The sequence below is a fragment of the Bactrocera tryoni genome, chromosome 4 (genome assembly GCF_016617805.1).
Source record: "Bactrocera tryoni isolate S06 chromosome 4, CSIRO_BtryS06_freeze2, whole genome shotgun sequence".
Lineage (NCBI taxonomy): Eukaryota > Metazoa > Arthropoda > Insecta > Diptera > Tephritidae > Bactrocera > Bactrocera tryoni.
Genome location: NC_052502.1, coordinates 46,979,234 through 46,999,372, shown reverse-complemented (window position 1 = coordinate 46,999,372; position 20,139 = coordinate 46,979,234). Strand labels below are relative to the sequence as shown.

At 35.2% G+C, this 20,139-nt stretch overlaps 1 protein-coding gene and 1 long non-coding RNA gene across 7 annotated transcripts in view; one reads left to right on the top strand and one right to left on the bottom strand.

Annotated features, from left to right (window-relative positions):
• Nucleotides 1–19,528, bottom strand: part of LOC120776069 (transmembrane protein 120 homolog) — a 62,627-nt gene extending 43,099 nt beyond the window's left edge. The window contains exons 1-4 of one of the 6 annotated variants that reach the window (XM_040106537.1): nucleotides 19,447–19,528; nucleotides 18,121–18,521; nucleotides 16,439–16,557; nucleotides 3,704–3,833 (exon numbers count right to left, since the gene is read on the bottom strand). In XM_040106537.1, coding sequence (XP_039962471.1) covers nucleotides 3,704–3,833; nucleotides 16,439–16,557; nucleotides 18,121–18,183 — 312 coding nt within the window. In that variant the 5' untranslated portion in view covers nucleotides 18,184–18,521; nucleotides 19,447–19,528. The other 5 variants (XM_040106538.1, XM_040106536.1, XM_040106533.1 and 2 more) reach the window with 5 other exon arrangements.
• Nucleotides 1–20,139, top strand: part of LOC120776070 — a 161,324-nt gene that overhangs the window by 126,052 nt on the left and 15,133 nt on the right. The window lies entirely within an intron of this gene.

Genomic DNA, 20,139 nt, shown 5'->3' with positions numbered 1-20,139 from the left:
AGCAGAAACAGCGAACGACGTAAACCCGCAGCCCGAATCAGCTGATACGACCTATTTTATAAGAGCGCAATGTAAGTGATCAGCCAACACCGCTTCTACCGCCCGCTTTACCGTACACAACTGTAGAATTTCCCACGATTTGTATTTTTCCCGTAGAAACGAGTCAGCTGATTGCTCTCTCACAACGCAGGGTTACCGTCTCGATATACTGAAGTAATTATAAAAATAGTGAATATGTTTGAAATTTTCTAAAAATAACTCAAAATCAGAGTCGAATGCTAGTATTTAAAAATATATAAACTATTTTTAATAGTTTCATTTCAGTTATGATATTTTAGATTAATAAAAACTGTAATTGAAAACTTAGATGTGTACAAAACTATACGAGTATATGCGTATTGAGCAATGGCAACATTGTTCCAATGAAAACAAAAGAAAGATGGCTGATTTCTACGGGCTCAACTTTTGACAAATTTTGCTCGCTACGGGCGGCAACTGAGAAAGGCAGGAGCGGTGTTCGCTGTTTCTGCTATAAGGTAAGATAAGAGGCAAATTCAGAGTATATCCTTAGTGCCGATCTATTATTTAAGTAAACAATTGTGGTTTCAAGAGTAAACTCATATCATGCTAATAGGTAATAGGTAAATAGTGAACGATATTTGTATTAAAGTTTGGCATTTCAGTTGCAAATTGATGAGTATTATAGCATTGACTGACGGTGAAGATAACTGCGTTGCTAACGGCCATTTAATCCTCAAAATTATAGAACTAGCTGCATTTTAATAGGCAACCTTATTAAAAATTGCCAACTTTAATCTAAGTTGTCTTTAAGACAATCAGCACTGACAGTTTATTTTCAAATTTTTAATAATAAAGAAGAAGTTTTATGTTATGATGTTAATTTATGATGCAGTTTTAAAAATAACATGTTTTGTAATAAAAATGGTTTTGTAACTATTTTCATTGAAAATATTATAAAAACAAGAAAAAACGTTAACTTCGGTTGCACCGAAGCTAAATACCCTTCACAGGTGCATTTCTGTTAGTAACTATGTGTTCAGTTTGTATGGAAGCTATATGCTATAGTAATCCGATCTGAACAATTTTTTCGGAGATTACATAGTTGCCTTAGAAAATAATCTGTACAAAATTTGGTGAAGATAAATTGTCAAATGTGAAAGTTTTCCATACAAGAACTTGATTCCGACCGTTCAGTTTCTATGGTAGCTATATGCTATATTTAACCGATCTGAACAATTTCTTCGGAGATTACATTGTTGCCTGAGAAAATAATCTATACCAAATTTGGTGAAGATAAATTGTCAAATGTGAAAGTTTTCCATACAAGAACTTGATTTCTATCGTTCAGTTTGTATGGTAGCTATATGCTACAGTTAACCGATCCGAACAATTTCTTCGGAGATTACATTGTTGCCTGAGAAAATAATCTATACCAAATTTGGTGAAGATACATTGTCAAATGTGAAAGTTTTCCATACAAGAACTTGATTCCGATCGTTCAGTTTATATGGCAGCTATGTATATGTTATATGATATCGGCCGTTCCGACAAATGAGCAGCTTCTTGAAGAGAAAATGACTTTTGCAAAATTTCAAAAGGGTATCTTAAAAACTGAGGGACTAGTTCGTATATATACAGACGGACGGACGGACGGACGGACGGACAGACAGACATATAGATAGACGGACATAGTTACATCGACTCAGCTCAACATACTGATCATTTATATATATACTTTATAAGGTCTCCGACGCTTCTTTCTGGGTGTTACAAACTTCGTGACAAACTTAATATACCCTGTTCAGGGTATAATTACCATCAGCTGTTTACGAGAGTTTCAAACTCGCATGGCCGCCGTCTGTCACCTACAAATTTGGATCTTATTAAATGCGTAATTAATACGGATTAACGTTGCCGTCTGTCAAGGCTATTATATATTACATACCAACCCATCAAATTTGACCCGGAATGGTTCATTTAAACTGCGCTTAGTCGACAAAAAAAGAATTTTCCCCAATATAAGTAGAACCTTTTTATGTTCACGTGAAGTTTGAATTCCATATAGCATTTTGTTTGTCGGATGATTTTTACCATGAAAAGCATCATCATCACAGAAGCTGCTGGGTCCTCAGCATACATTCATTAAACGAATTATTACTGCTGACGAAGCTTTTGCGATGGCCTTCAGCTCCTTCAGCAAATTTTGTCCTATCTCTTCGATAAACTGAAAACGGGTTCCACGGAGCAGCAATTTCAATTAGGGGAACCAGAAAAATCCTCACCAAACCAAAGCTGGTATTCATTGAATTTCTGGCTTTAATTTGGTCACAATCTTGGCTTGATGCAAAGGTGCCTTATCATCGTACAAAATCCATGAATTGTTCTTCCACAATTCCGGCCATTTTCGACGGATGTTCTCACACAAACGCATCAATACGGACAAATAGAACTCTTTATTGACCGCCTATCCCTCCGAAACAAATTCATGATGCACCAAATCACGATTATCCAATGAGCATAGCCTTAATTTTTGAGCGGCTTTGGCGTGGTGGTTAAAATGCTCTCCATGAATTTGGGATTGGGATTCGCACGATCAAGCATGTCCAAAGAGACCTGTGTACAGTACTATTTTTGAAAAAAAAAATCAGCTTTTTGGAACGAGTCGAGCAAGAACGCTTTTCATACCCAAAATATCTACCAAAATCATTCGAACGGACTCGCGAGAGATGTCAAGCTCTCTTAACATCTTTCGAACACTTGCCTAATGATTTTCAGGCACCATATCCTTCGCTTTTTCAATATTTTCATCAGTAGAAGAGGTCGAAGGTCGTCCAGAACGCGGCATGTCCCCAACAATCTCTCGGTAGACTTTGAAGGCTTTGTACCAATCGAAGGCTTGTATTTTTGATAAGACTGAATCACCGTAAGTCTTTTGCAACATTCGCAACGATTCCGCATACGAAAATTGGTTATAAATACAAAATTTTAAACAATTTCCGGTAGTTTTTTGTCACAATATATATATATAATATATGGAAGTACCATAGAACCCTCAGATAATGTTATGCGCCAAATTAAGTTGAAATTTGTCCAGTAGTTCCTGAGGTATTGGATTTCACCTAAATGTGAGCGGTGGCACGCCCATTAATAAATTTGTACCTTGATATACTTTTTATGGTGCGGTGTCATGCCCACTATTAGAGAGTTTTAAACTTTTATTTTTTCTTTTTTATTGATACGATTTCAATACCGAGATAAAACAAAAAAAAGTAAGTAAAGTAACTTGATTAACCTCATGTTTAAAATTTTCCCGCGTTTGAAATCTTGATTAGATTAGGTTATACTGGCCGGCTATCACGCTATACATAGACCTACTAATCTTTACTAATGCCAGATGAAGGTTCAGTTTAGCTTAAGGTGAAGTATTCGTCAGAAAAGACTTAAAGAGCGACTTGATATCTACGCTTTATACTCCGTCTAGTCTCTTGATCTCCGAAGCTCCTAAATACTTAAGGCGAGTTCTAGATAGTACTGGACACAGACATAGGAGGTACCGAAAGTGTTATTGCCATCGAATAAAAATTGAAGGCAGAATAAGTGACATATAGTAAAAATATATTTCTATTAATGGTGAACAAATAATATGGTATTTTCGATTTGTATAATGAGGTTAGACACTTACCTTGAGATATAATCCCGATTTGGTGGGTAATGACTGTTCGATTTCGTGTATCTGCGCTTTACGCTTCAGTGTGTTTTTATTCAATTCCTCCACTTTGGTCTTCTCTTCCGGCGTTTGAGCTGTTTTGCATCTAGATGGTACACAAAAACAAAAAAAATAGAACGGAAATATGAATTTAATGTGAATGCAATTAAAAATATTATACATTTTTTAATAGCAAAATCAAAACAAAAAGCTTTGGAAAGCGGAACAGGGAAATAAAAACACACCGATTATTTGTATAGATAACTTTGTGTCGGCAATAATAATAATTTTTTATTGCAATGGACCGTGTAATTGGAAATATATGCATATATAACCATAAATAGCAATAAAAGCAGAATGTAATTAACCGTTTAATGTGCAATAATATGTGCAGGCGCACATCGGTTATTATAAGTAAAAATTTCAATCTTTATTTTTTGAAATTTTTGCGGCATAATTATGGCGACGCCTCAAAGTCACGTAACAACAACTTATCAATATAAATGTTTGTTCTATGAATTTTATTGAGCCCGTTAAATTTAGGATGGATAAAAGTCCATTTTACGGTAGGGGTAAACAAATACATGACATAGCAGTCTATCCGTCCAGCGCACAGCGAAAAGACCAAAGTGCGCGGATATTTTCTAAAACTTTTATTGGATCATTAGGAAACTAAAATATCGATTATGATAAGAAGCAATATCGATATTTAAGTTTATTGGCATGGAGTGTTAGAAACCGGTTGACGACGACAATTAACTGTAATTAAACGTTAGACCTTTTGCAACACAATGTAATAAAAAAAACAAGAAAAACGTTAACTTCGGCAGCATAGAAGCTAATATACCCTTCACAGGTGCATCTTTTAGTAATTATGTGTTCAGTTTGTATGGAAGCTATATGCTATAGTAATACGATCTGAACAATTTTTTCGGAGATTATATTATTATCTTAAACAGTAATCCATGCCAAATTTCGTGAAGATATATATATCGTTAAAGGCGAAAGTTTTCCATACAAGCCCTTGATTCCGATCGTTCGGTTTGTATGGCAGCTATATGCTATAGTGAGCCGATCTGAGCAATTTCTTAGGAGATTACTTTGTGGCTTTAGAAAATAATTCATAGCAAATTTCGTGAATATTTGTTGTCAAATGTGAAAGTTTTCCATACGAGCCCTTGATTCCGATCGTTCGGTTTGTATGGCAGCTATGTATATGTTATAGTGGTCCGATATCGTCAGTTCCGACAAATGAGCAGCTTCTTGAAGAGAAAATGACGTCTGCAAAATTTCAAAACGATATCTTAAAAACTGAGGGACTAGTTCGTATATATACAGACAGACGGACCTGGCTAAATCGACTCAGCTCAACATATTGATCATTTATATACATATATGTATACTTTATAGGGTCCGACGCTTCCTTCTGGGTGTTACGAACTTCGTGGAATATCTAATATATCTTTTTTAGGGCATAAAAAAGTCGCTTTTGTAGCTAAAAGTTAAAGTACTTTTAGTTCATATATAATTTATTAATAATTATATGTTTTTGCGAAATTATATTTTACAATTGTATTTGAAATAATACAGTGTTATAACCAGTAATTTAAATGAAGCAAAAAATAGTGTAATTTGGATTAAGGTCCGGTGACTGAGCCGGCCAACCCATAACCTCAACTTCACTTAGAGCAAACCATTTTTTTGCCAAGTGCTGGTATGCTTGGGATCGTTATCTTGCTGATAGACCCATTTTAACTGCATTTTCATTTCCATGGGGCATAGTCGACTCCGTTATTTCAACATAAAATTTGGCATCCATGTTTTCTTTAATCCAAAATAACGCACCTGTACCAATATAAGAGAAGCACCCCCATACATTGATTTTGGCACCTCCTTGTGTTACCGTCCGTGAAACATATTTAGGGTCAAATGAAGCGTTTACTGGCCTCCGTACATACTGTCGGCGTTCTCGGGAACCAAATAAAAAAAAATTTTGCTTTCGACCACAATATGTTGGGCAATTTTTCGACTGGCCAACGCAGGTGCTCTTCAGAAAACTGAACTCTGGCCTTCACATGCCGGAGTTTAAGTAATGGCACTTTTCTTGGGCCCCTGTCATAGACTTTTGAACTTTTTTTCTTATTGTGGAAGCAGTTTGAGGTATAAAATGCCTTTTCTAAGGCTAAAGCCACAACTTTCTTCAACTGTGTCCGTGAAAGACCTTCTTTTCGTCTCCTTGTTTCGGAGAGTGGCAATATTTGGGCCTATGAGATGGCATAGAAAAAATTAAATGAGCAGAATTTCTTAAGTGTTAAAAACAACATTGTTTTAATTTTGAAAAGCCGCTGCTATTATTCCGAACACAGTTGTACGTTTGAACAACTTTGAGAAATTTTTTTAAACGATTTTGTTCAATTTTTTTCTGACAGAGCAAAGCTTCACTAGTGTAAATAAACTGTTACATCTGGCTAACAGAAAACTGGCATGTAATCGCAAAGCAGTTGAAGTATCATCAGAATGAAAGCCACAGTTTGTTGCGAATCGACAGGGTGATATCCACAGATTCCCACTTGCTTTAAAAATGTTGTTCGGTATGCCATTTCGGCCAAAAATCAGCGTTGTAAATGCATTATAAAGTATTTTTCATAGTGGGATATTTAAGTCCTGCACTAATTGAGGTCTCAGCAGTCTCAGACATGCCAAAAATTTTTAAAAAATGTTTTTAATTAAAAAAAAAAGAACTACATATACATACGTATCACCCTGTATTCATTTAAAATTTTCTTAAAAACTTGTTCATCATAACCACAATGCATCTTCATTAAAATGTTATTAAGTTTATGTGAATCAAGATAAGATAGGCACTTGTAGTTTATGCATGTCTGTCCACTATTTGTCGCACATACTCCACATTTTGTCTAGTTTCTAGTCTAGCACTCGATATTCATGCTTTCATGGCGTGTTGCTCGTAACAAAATTTATTTTAAAATTCAGCGATTAATTGTTCACAAATCCTTTTGTGTGTTTGTATGTATAATTAATTAGTCGGTTTTAATATAAACAAATGCGTATCAATTGCCGATTTGTAAAATGTAAAATATATGCTTGAACTATGTACATACGTATATATGTATATATGTATGTACGTACGTTTGTATATAAACAAATATCATTCGTGATAAGCTTCGGTGACAAAGCGCTTTACAGTGATTTCCCACAAAGTTGATGATTGATTAATTTACTTTGGACTTTAGACTGTCCGAGGATGACTAAACATTTTGATTTATAACTTCTGTGTATTCACAAACAATTTCGGGAATTCTGTAACCTACTTTATTGCACAGCTGATTGTAATAAATATTGATTATAAATGTTGAATCAAGTAATTTGATTGGCTAGAGATATGATACCATATGAGTTTAGTTTCGGACCAGTTTAGACCATCTTAGTAGTGAGAGGCTTTTGTTTTATTTAATAGTTTTTATAATTTTCACGACAAATGGGAATAAAATTTAATCATCTGATACTTATAAAGAAATAAACGTACTTTTGTCCATAACAAAACTAAGGTTCATGTTATCTTAAGTTAGATGGTTATTTTTCGAGAGTTGACTACTTCATGTGTAAAGCATTTTCATATAATAAACTTATAGTATAACACATGTTTTAGTGACAAATACAAGCACACACACTCAATAAATCCTAAAACTAAAATTTGTTAAGAACAATAATATAATATTTAAATAAGTTATTTTCATATTTTACATTTTGTTTGTTTTGTATGTAACAATAGAATATGTACATAACAAGCCAAAACAAAATTTTTTGTTAAACAAAATTCTTAGTATTTTTTAGAACACTCCCTCCTCCTAACCACTGCGACTATTCGTTTATGGATTCAAAAATGTGTTGAAGATAGCTTTTTATTAATTTTTTCATTCTACACAGATACAGACAGACAAACAGATCTATGATTTTTCTCATTTCTGTTAGACTTTTTGAACGCTTGCCTTTTACCCTTTTGCCCATATAATGCCAGCAGTTCTCAATTGGATTATGATCTGGACTGTTTCCTGGCGACGTGAGAGACTCAATTCTATAAGAATCATTTCGGTTTGTAATCTGTAAGCGTTTGTAATAAATTATTGAAAAATGTATTTTAATATTTTTACGCTTTAGTTACCGTTTTGGCTCTATGGTAAGTGGCTGAATCAGTCTGGAAATAAACTTTTTGAGTGTGTTCGAACAGCCGTTCAACAGTTAGCCTTCCTTCAAAATTCCAATGCATTTTTCGGCACTCACAGATCATTTAAGGGGTTACATGGGTTTCAAAAATATCGAATTTTTTATTGTCTTATTAAATTCTAAAACACCTCTATGATAAGTCTTTAAACGCGTTTTTCTCGAAACTGTGCTTTTGAAGCCGGTGGCAAGATTTCTCGAGAACTACTCAACCAATCTTTCGATTACAACTGTTTGAAACAAAAAAAAAAGTTTGGCAAAATTTTTACTGAAATTTTAATTTTTTTTGTAAAAAAGTCTGCCAAAAACCCAATTTAAAATTGTTTTCCTTCGTCCAAGTTGTAAGTTAAGGTTTTAACTAAAACACGTATTTTCTCACCTTAAATGGGCGCATCTTTTTTTCGAGGGGTCACTGGAAAAGGCGTCGTAAAAGCCGAGTTTAAAATATTATTTTCCAAACATTTCAGAATTTCTTTGTCAATAGTGCATTTTTATAACAATAAAAATTCTACTAAAATATTTAGTTTTTTATATGAGAAAAAATCTTACTTTCAGTTAGTATATGGCTATTTCGATATTTTAATATTTTTTTACTTTTATTACAGTTAGCATTTTTTTATTCCTGAATATAAATACCAAAACAAAATTGGCGGTCAAATATCCATACTCAACACCCTAGTAAATAGCAAAGCGCAAAACTGCTGCGAGTGCGCACAAAATATGCATAAAAATATTGTAGATAATTGCGTAAATTGCATATTATTTTGATTTTTTTTTTCTCTTTTTCTCTTTTTTTTATTTTTATTGTTTGTTTTGATTACACGGGCAGCAGCTCCCCATCGCAGCTGACAAAACGCGCTCTCACATCAACTATGTTTTTATTGTTTTAAATCACTTTTAATTTGAATTTATTCAGCCGGCCGGTGCGACAACAACAGCAGCAATACATTGCTAGCGGTCATTGAGCGCAATCCGCTTTACAAGCCTGGCTTAGCCAATAAAGCGTACTTAAGCAATTGCTCACAGGTTTGCCTCTGCTAGGAGCGAGTAAAACGCAAGCCGCTGCAATTTAGCTGATTTTTTTTTTGTACTTCACAACTTACATCATTTATTGCTCGACTTAATGACCCACCTTGAGGTTTTGGGGACGGCTTGACTGCCTGCCGGCGCATGCAATACGTGTACGAGCTATTAAAATCGCAAATTGCAATGTGAAATCGCGAAAAAGGCGCTCAGCTCAACCCGTGCTACCTACATATGTATGTATGTATGTACATATATGTACAAAAGTACACACCACACTTGTGCGGTACTTATATATGTATGTATGTATTATATATATGCATTTAGTTCCTACTTAATTCATTCGCAATCAATTCAATTATTTTGGATTTACCTTTGCACTGCAAATTGCAATATTTATTTCCAAGATTTTGTTTTATTTCCACTTTGTTCTCACTTTTATTCTAGGTAAATATTTGTCAAACGAAATCTGATAAAAATACATGACAGATAAAAATGCGAATTTTATTTTGATTATTTGTACAAATGCAGCTCAAAGGTCGGAATGCATATTTGTTTGTCAAAGTAAATACCAAGTGACAGATATGAAGGGTGTTACTAGTGGCTGAGAGCACAGTAGAGTGTAAACAAAAATGCCATAGGAGCAAAGGGAAGAAATAACGAAAGTTCACTTTTTTAATATCTTTTGTTTAAACCCAAATATTTTTTAAAAGAAAAAAAGTTCACCCAGATATCTAGAATAGTCGCAAGTGTCAATATACAAGTACATACATATGTATTTATATGTATACTTATATACGTATAAATATACATATATCTATTAAACAATGTCTGTGATGCTTTTAAAACTTATCGACTAGAGCGACACTGAGACCAACAACCTCAAACCCATACTTTAACCTATTCGAACTTTTTGTGTTTTGTAAACAATCAATTGCGCAAACTGAATCAAAAGCGCTTCAAAAATTCCTTCTCATCAATAAATTAGATTCGACAGGTTTAATGACAGATAAATGTAGGAACATGCATTGTAAGCAGATATGTAAAATTGCGACTTTTTCCGCTTACAAACTGCATACTTTCTTATTCTTGAAAATACAAGGTCTGTCGCAAAAGAAACAGGACTGTTAAAAAAAAAAACAACAAAAAATTAATATTTTTCAAAAGTTATATTTTTTTATTCAAAGTAGTTTGCTTGTGCTTCGATACAGCGTTTAGCCCGGTCAATTAGCATTTCAAAGTTCATTTTTCGGAATGCTCTTGAGAATATCGGTCGTCGCCTTTTGGATAGCTGAAATGTCCTAAAACCAGTGTCCTTTCATGGGCAAATGAAGTTTTCCAAATATGTAAAAATCACAGAGTGCCAGATCAGGTGAGTACGGTGAGTGATTAATGGTTAATGTGGAGTTTTTTGTCAAAAAATCAGTGACAATTGTCGACCGAAGACACGGCGCATTATCGTGCAACAGGCGCCAGGACCCTGCCTCACGGTATTGTGGTCGAGCACGACGAATGCGTGACAAAGACGCTTCATAACACTAAGGTAAAACACAGCATTAATGGTTTGGCCAGGCGGGACGAACTCTCGGTGTACAATACCCTCCGGATCGTAAAAACAATTCATCATTGTGTTTATTTTTGACTTCTGAAGGCGACCGACTTCTGATCGTCACAGAGGTCCTCACGATCTTCTTGGAATCGCTTAAACCACTCATGCACATTACTACGGGATAGGCACTGATCACCATAAACTTTTTTCATCATTTAAAATGTTACAGTAAACGTTTTCCCAAGTTTAAAACAAAATTTAATATTTGCTCTTTGTTCAAAATGAATTTTACGACCGATGACCAAAAGCTGCTGTCACTTTTCGATCGATAACATCGATTGTAGTTATCCAATTGTCTTAAAATTTTTACGAAATGTCAACAAGAGATCAAACTTTTTATTTCATATACCCACCAATAGGTGGCGCCACCAGAAACAGTTATATTTAAAAAGTTCTGTTTCTTTTGCGACAGACCTTGTATTACAAAAGCAAATTGGAGTTTTCTTAACTAAAATCTTTGTTGTTATTGTTGCATAAACCATTTTCCAAACAGATTTTTGGACTGTAGCCAAAGTATTAGACCACTTCCACTCCCGATTGTGCGGCCTTGCTGCTATTTTTTCTAAAACTTTGCTTAATCCGTTGATTTTGGATAAAATAGTACACAATATACGAAATCTAGAAGAATATGCGAATATTGGAAAGCTTTACAGAATAATGCGTAAGATCATCCACACTACTTTGATTATCCAAAGCTTCCTTTCGAGCAAAGACATTTCAAAAAAGTTTATATAAACTTAAATTTCGTAATCTTCAATTGCTCTTAACCGGCTTAGTTCATACATTGGTTGGTTGGTCGAAAGGAAGAGGAGCGCGAGCGCCAGACCACAAGCGGCGGCACTTAGGTCATTATTAGGCCCGGTTTATAATATATGTACATATATGAAAAATGCGTTCTCTTGTATGAAAACCAAGAAACGTTACTCCTGATTGCAAATGCCACTTTGCATCAAAACCGATTCCGAGCTCTCAATTCCAATTCATCCGTAGCAAAAGCAGTTGTATAAATAAATTCCAGTTAACTAGTGCAATGTATGACGCAAAATAAAAACAAATATGTCTATAAAAAATGTACTAAAAAAAGAAGAAAAATTATAATTACAGTTGCATACCCCATACGAATATAAAAGTTTTCCATACACGAACTTGATTTTAATCTGTTAGTTTTCCGTTTTGCTCCACTAGTCCGATCTGAACAATTTATTCGGAGATTGTGCTGTTAACTTGAACAGTATAAGATCTCTGACGTTTTCTTTTTGGTGTCACACATTTTATGGCAAACTTAATATACCCGATTTCGCCCATTTTCAGTGTTTAACAGGAATGTTAGGTAATCTCAGATACCGTATTTGGTTTTAATCGGTCGAGTAGTTCCGTAAAGGTGGGCGTTGCCACGCCCATTGTCCAATTTTTACAACTGTTCCTATAAGCTCTTTTCTTACCATCATGATTGTTCAGTGAATTATTGCACCTTTAATAGTTTTCAACACAATCGTTTTATGGAAAGTGGGTATGGTTACTTTCTCATTTTAGCCATTTTCATAGCGTACAAAGACTAACAAGACTAACTCCCATCATCTGGGCAACGTTACGAGATACCACATGCCGGTCTAACTCGATGTTTTCAATGATTTGATCGGTATTTGTCGTCACAGGTCTTTCGCCAGCTGGCTTATCCACGGTGTCGTTTTCACCCGCTCTGAATCGTCGAAACCATTCCTCCGCAAATCGAAGTGATAGCGTACTATCCACCAAAACACCATTAATCTCACGGATCGTTTCTCTAGCGGATTTGCCTTTAACGAAGGAAAACTTTAAAATCGGCGTTAGTGAACTCCATGTTTACACGTCTATAACTGTGGAACGCAATATCCAAACTAATTATGCATAGCGTCGTTTTGTGCGTTATGTAAAGACCTTTCAAAGATGTTTAGTGTTGCCAGATACGAGCTCAGTAGCGCTTTATACATAGCCGCGAAACTCAAAAGACAAAAAGGCGGAAGGGAGATATTTGACAACCTAATATATAGATACAATGTACATAACCCTTTACTATACTTTTAGTTGGTACGAACAACCGTTAGGTGAACAAAACTATTATACTCTGTAGCCACATGTTGTGGGAGTATAAAAATACACATGAAAGACAATACTGTTGTTGTTCTTGTATTATAGTAAGGAACATACGAATAAACTGCGCTCGGTTGAGAATCAGTGTGCACGCTTTGCGCTCTAAGCTTTATGCATACATTCATACAAACATATTTATATAATATATATTACATTGTATTTGATTCTATTTCAGGAAAAATCACGCGACATTGCAATTTCTCTTCTTTCTATTCTTTTTTGCTTGTCTTCACAAAATTCTATACAAAGTACAACAAAGCAAAAAACCAAATGCAAATAAAAGAAAATAAAATAAAAGCTTTGAAGGCAGCTTCAGCGGCACAGAGGCTTGCAAAGCCAACACCAAAGCACATGTAAATAATAGACATAACAGCTGATTGTGTGAAAAAAAGCAAAAGCCAAACACAAATAGACGCCTCTCCGCTCCAAACAACGGCTGAGTCACGTTGAAGGTTGAGAGAGGCTTGACTTGATTCTATAGCTTGGCATAGCATATTATTTGCTTAATTTAAATTGCACTTGCTGTTATTACTGTTGTTGTATTGGATTTGTGCATGGCTCTTAGTTGTTATTGTTTCTAAAATTCATTTCATTTTCATGCAAATTTTATTGCTAAATTTATTTCGCTTTATTTGTTTATTGAATAATATGTTTGGGCATCCGCGAATAGTTGGAAGTCTTCTTATTTTGAATAAACTAAATTTACGTGTGTGTGTATGTGTAGGTGGTTGTATTCATGATTCGAGTGTGCAGCGCTTTTTTCAAATACGGAATATATTACAAAAAACTTGCTAATGCAGTAGTGCAGGTGGCAGAAGCTTGATATAGAATAGAATTCCAGTCTCAAACTTTAGTTACTGTTGGCTAGGCAGGGTAGAAAGTCAGAAGAAGTAAGTAAATTACTTACATACGTATATATGTATGTATGTGCGCCAAATTCAATAGCTTTGAGCTTTATTAAGAGAGCTAATGCAACTAATCTCTTATAAACGGAAGATAGCCACTTTCGGTCATCGGCCTCCAAACTTCTTATACCCTGCCACAAAGTTTGTAACACTCGGAAGGAAACGTCGAAAACCCCAAAAAGTTTACAAGTTCTCACTTTTGAGATATCGATCAGACTTAACACAAGTTTTTTGTCCAATAATTTGCTTATTTATCGGAACCGCCGATACCTGCCATACAAACTAACCGTTCAAACTGAATTCTCAAGTTCCTGCGTTCTCACAACAGTCGGGTTTTCTTAACCTGAACAGACGCAGATTTTTTTTATCCGTCCAGGTACTGTCAACTCGGCCGAATTTTACCGCTACAACAACAAGTCCTTGTATTGGGGGGGATATGTTCAGGAAATTTGGCACATAGTACTATTATCCACGGTATTGCTACAAACTGCATACAAATTTTTAAAATTGGATCTCTTTAACATATAGCGGCCATACAAACTGAACGATTAAAATTAATATAAATGCCATTTTATGAATTTCTATGTTACAAGAAAAACATTTGAAGAGTATTATAACTCACACTGCTTCCACATTTCATTTCACTTCTAATTAAATTTTGATTGAATTTAATAGAATTGCAATGTCTAATTGCTTCGAAGTTACATATACCTTGGGTTACTGTTGTTGTTGTAACGGGTACTTAATCCCCGTTAGAATGTTACGGATTAGATAAGTTGTCATCGAGGTCATCCGGTAGGCCCAGGAAACGCGCTGTTTCGACGGGGTTGGACCATAGGGAGAAGGGTATCAGATGAGTAGGATTAGCAGGGCATTCATAAAGGTGGTTAGTGTCATGCGGGGACTCATAAATGTTTAATATGTCAGGGCCGATTCTGGATGAGTAGTAGTTCAACCTGTTACAGTATCCAGAACAAAGCTGCGCAGGGGGTCACTCTAAATTCTCGCGGCAACTCGAGCTATTCGTCTGCAGTGGGTTTGACCCCAAGAACGCCATTCACTGAGAGGGAGTCGGTGAAGGTGTTAATGGATCCACTGTGAATGGCGGTCAGTGATGTCTGAAGTTAGCTGTGTTCAAGGTCACTCTAAATTCTCGCGGCAATTCGAGCTATTCGTCTGCAATGGGTGGTGGTTTGACTCCAAGTACGCCATTCACTGAGAGGGAGTCGGTGAAGGTGTTAATTGTGTTGATGACTCCACTGTGAATGGCGGTCAGTGCCTGTCTGAAGCTAGTTGTGTCCAAAATCTGGTCGGAGTATAATTTTTAAGCCCGAAATCACCATAATATACAGACCAAAAGCATGATATCTTGAACCGATTACTTTTTTCTTCTTATTAAACATGCACATGAAACTAGACAAATAAAATATTCTCTTCAACCTTTTATAAGCATTCACCAGGGGCCACATAGACATTTACCAAGAATTTTTGGTTGTGCAAAAAATGTTCAATGACAGAACAAAGCAAGTGTTGTATGCAGGCGGGGCACAAGAAAATAAAAATATGTACATACTTATTAGCTATTACCTATTAGATAGGAGTATGCAAAAAAATAAAATTATTTTGCTAAATTTCCAGTCTGAATGCAAGCAAAACGATATATGTAGACACATATGTATGTACTTATGTATTTACAAATAAAGTTTGAACATTGATTGACCAAGCCAAAACGCAGAAGGTGTAAGTTAAATAAATCAAAAATTTAAAAATGCGTTAAGCCCTTGGACAGCGCTAACAAATTTGCTGCTTTACTGCTCGTAACTAATGCAGCCATCAGTCGTGGCAAAGCGCTGCCACAAGTTTGCACACATTCATTAAGCAATTTAATTGCACTGCCATATTTGATTAGTCTCACACGTGGGTATGAGCTGCGGACAACATAATAAATAAATAAACACTTCGTTTTAATGCATAAATGATGGAGAGCACATCGAAACGTCTAGGTGTTTTTATTTAAAATCGTGTCGGCAAACAAGCTCAGGTGCTAAACGCTTATCAGTAGCCAAGCGCTGGTGCTGATAGCGATAAAACAAAGCGGTGCGCATAGAGTGCGAATAAAAAGTAAAACGATTTATATGCACATACACATTAACACTTTTATAATCGCATGCGTGTGTGGGAAAAAAGCACTCCGGCATCAAACCAGTTTGGCCCTTCAAAAGGGTGCGTTCATATCGGAACATTTACGGATATTGTTTGCAAGCACTTTGCCCATAGGCAAGCCTTGGACTTTGTAGCTGTTTTCCTTTTATACGATAAAATACGCGCACGCTTATTGCCGCACACGCTTGTACATATGTTTACCATGCGTCTGTAAGATGCTGGTTTACAGAGCACATTAAACAGCCGAAATTTTCCTTCCTTTTTAATTCTTTTTCTGTATTATTTGTTGTCTACAAAACCAGCCGCAATGTCACGTGTAGGGTGAATGGTCTTCACCGCACTGCCGCGCGCTACATGCGTGACTTTGAGTACTGATAGAGCTGCTTCTTAGCACACCAAGCACTTTGTCTATAGCGTTGTTATTAGTGATTTTGGATAACTGACAGTCTGGCTGCCTTGACAAGCGTATTGACTTAATTATACGCGTTTTTTGTTGCATTGCATGCTGTTTTTATGACATTGAATTGCAAAATAAACCACAACTTGTCAATATTAATGATGTTTATGTGTGTATGTGCGAATAATACTAAAAATAATTTTTCGTTTTTATAGATATAGTAAATTTTCAAAGCGACTTACTGCTTTAGTGAAGCTGTAATTTGATTCATCCGATAACGCTGATGTTTTATTTCGTTGAAACATTTCTGCTGATGACTGTGGAGTTGTTCCAGCAACTCAATATATCGGCGATTGCAATCCTATGATGAATGAGAAATGCGGAAAATATTTAGTGTTTTATTATTATTTGGTTTAAGTTATCGAGAATGTTGATAAGCAAATCTATAAATATGAAACTAAGTACATGTTTATACAATTATACATTTGTAGATATAACAATATATGTATGTATGTACATATGTACATATTTGAACGTTTGAACGGACTTTCATATGAAGTATTCCGAAAATTTTTAATTTCAACATTTTCATATCTTTGGTGGAAAGCTTATTTCTTCTATTATATTCAGCTGTTAAACAGATTTACAAATTCACACGAGTTATCGAAAAAAATTTCATTAAAATTTCCGCCACTATTTTATACTATGCAGAAGTATTATTTATGTACATACATTATGTTTTTATTGCCAGATAAATATGCACTAAAAATGTCCGCTCAATGATTATTGGCTGGACAGGGCTATTAAGTCTGTACATACACGCACTAGTTACTCAGCGATCAGAAATTTTACAAATTCTGCTGCTCATTGATCGAACCACCGATATCGCACTATTAGAAACAGCATATAACTGCCATAGTACAAACTGAACGATAAAATCTATTTCTTGTACAGAAAACGGTTTTATGTGCCTTATTGCCGACAAGACATCTTCACGAAATTTAGCATAAATTATTACTCAGGCAACGGTATAATATACGAACAAATTATTGTGATCAGACCACTGTAGCATACATATACTTAGGTGCCACACAAACAAGTTCATGCATGGAAATATTTTTGTTACAGAAGGGTATTATAGCTTCTGTGCAATCAAAGTTAACGTTTTTTCTTATTTTTTTTTCTAATTGCAATATTTTTGTTGATATCACAGATATGCATACGTTGATATGATTGTATTTATTGTTTATATTGCAGTTTTTTTAACCATAATAAAAACAGTAATAATTAAGCTGAAACTCAATAAGCGTAACAAAAAATTTGCATAATAGTCGGACCGGAAATTTAACGAAAGGTCAAAATACATCAATAATATCCAAAACAAGCCATAATAAATGTTTTTTGCAACTTCCGTAAAGAAGATGAAGTACATACATACATGCATATGTATGTATTTATGTGAAGGTCATTTTATCATTCATAGTTAAAGTGCACTTTAATGTTTGACAATGCACCTTTGGTTGAAATTATATTGTTTTTGCTTGTATTACATTGGAGATAACAATATAGAAAAGTGTGCAAAATTGTTATTTACTTTAAAACGCATAACGGAGTTACCAAAATCGTCGTTGACAATGACTCACAGTCTTTTTTTTAATTTAAGTGCGAATGTGTTCCAATTTACTTTTTGTGCTTTGTGTCTGTAAGTAGGCACATAAAACCGTTGAACTCGTTATTTTATTTAATTTTTTCATTTACGTAAGTGGCGTTGAAATACGACAACAAAATACAATAATTATTAAATTATATTTTTTCTCATTAATGTTGTTAAACTATAACCCTAGTCCACCTTATGCGATATGCAACAGTTGTTGACTTTTACTTTTACAAAAACAATTTTAAGGAAAACATTACTTCTACTTACCTCGAGTTCATTGTACTCTTTGGTGAGTTCGTCCCACTCATTTCGCAATGTGTCTATATTCATTTTGTCCTCCTGTACTAGCGCACTCCTTTCATGTACAATTTTATTAACTCACCACGAGGGAAGCAATGTGACTTCTTGACTGGCGCAAAGTCGAACGGAGCATAAAAGGAAATGCGGATAACTTCTTGGTTGTGAAGCAAGTGTAGGTAGGAGTGGATTTGTTGCGTTGATAACACTTTGTTTACAAACTGCCAGTTTCACAGCCAAGCAAATCAAAATCAGCTGGTTGAGTTTGAGGTAATGTGCGTGTGTAACAGCTGCCGACCACTGGAGCAGTAGTGGGAACTGTCCCTTGTTATTTTACCGTCTGCAGTTTTAATTAATTGTGTTGGAACTGTCTGACCGAACCGAGAAATGAAAGAGAATAAATAAAATGAAAACCCAACGCTACCGTTATTGCCTACAAGGGGTTGAAGAACCGGTTAAATAACAAAATAAAGAATTAATACGAATTTGAACGTTTATTGTGGATAGTAGCGTATACACACGTTTAATAGCAATAAAATAGTGCGTATTTAGTTGTTTCAAAGGATGTATGCTTGGGCATTGTAGTCACAATACACTACGTATGCTCGTATGACTACTGAACTATGCGGTTATGTGACGTAGGTACACGACAACGTCAATAGCTTTACACGTTTCGATTTTCTTTCTTTTTTATACGTTTTATTGTCACTTCCCGTGGGCGACGCACAACTATTCAACAACACTTACGTGTGAAAGTAAAATAAATTTCTTGTATTATCACGTCACTACGAAATTTATATATTTCCAGCTATGTACTGTACTGGGCGCACTGCTTCTTTAACCGCTCGCTAGGAGCACTACTAAACAATTGATATTTTTAACAAATTTTAATAGTGAGTTTACTTTGTTTTCTTGTGCGACATTTGCTTGGACAACAAGCGCTCATGGAGCACACTCACGGCGTGCACGTCTCTTGAAATACTCACGCCACTCTTTCCGCTCAACAAAATACGTTTGTTGATTAGATAAATAATTTAGCATATAGTTGATTTGTATTGTATAAACATTTATAATATAGAAGCTCCAGCCTATGTAGACATCGCTTGCAGCAAGCGAAGCCACGCTAGCAGACGCACAGCCAGTCAATTTTTTAATGATTCATTCTCGGCTCTCCACTGTATTTATTGACTTATTTTCACTTTTCACACACGATTCGACCTTATATGAACTTTTGGGCACGGTTTCCTAAAATGTATGTAATTTTCCATTAATAAATCGATTTCCGTGGCAATTTACCTTCAGAAAAATGTTCACGCCGGCGATTTCTGCGCATTCCTTCTTTTTTGTCGCTTTATTTCTCATTTTCGCTTTCTCCTTTGTTGACAGCTGTTGCTATTTCATCAGTCGCTTGTGTGGCTGTCATGTTGACATTCGTAAGTGGTGTGTTTAGTGGTGAATATGACTAGGTCGCTTGCAAAGGTGGTGAAAAATTTTAAATGCTTTGATTTGCTTGAATGGAAATATAAAAATTTGAAATTTTTCGGAAGCGGACGGCGGTGTAGCCACTTGAAAAAATAATAGGAAACGAAATTGAAAATTTATTGCCATTTCTTTAAAAAATATTCTAATTATGCTTTTAATTATAAACATATTATAAAATTAAATACAAAAAAAAAAGCGATAAATTATTTTCTAATAACGGCTGTTGTTGTAGTGGTTCAACACATTCCGACAGTTTGTTTTTATTTTTGTAGCGGTTAAATAGACCCTGTTGTGTAGTTAGTTATGACCAAATTCATCAAACAGGTGTCCCAGTAAGGTGCTATTTTAAGGGGTAGGATCATAAAGAGAAGGATGTTAGATATGGAATACATAGGGTATACAAAGAGCAGGTTAGTGCGAGGATGTAGATTCCTTGCATGCAGGGCAAACATTTAGTGTTGAGGGTATATTCTGGATAGGGAGGTTTGGAAAACGAAGTTTGGCTAA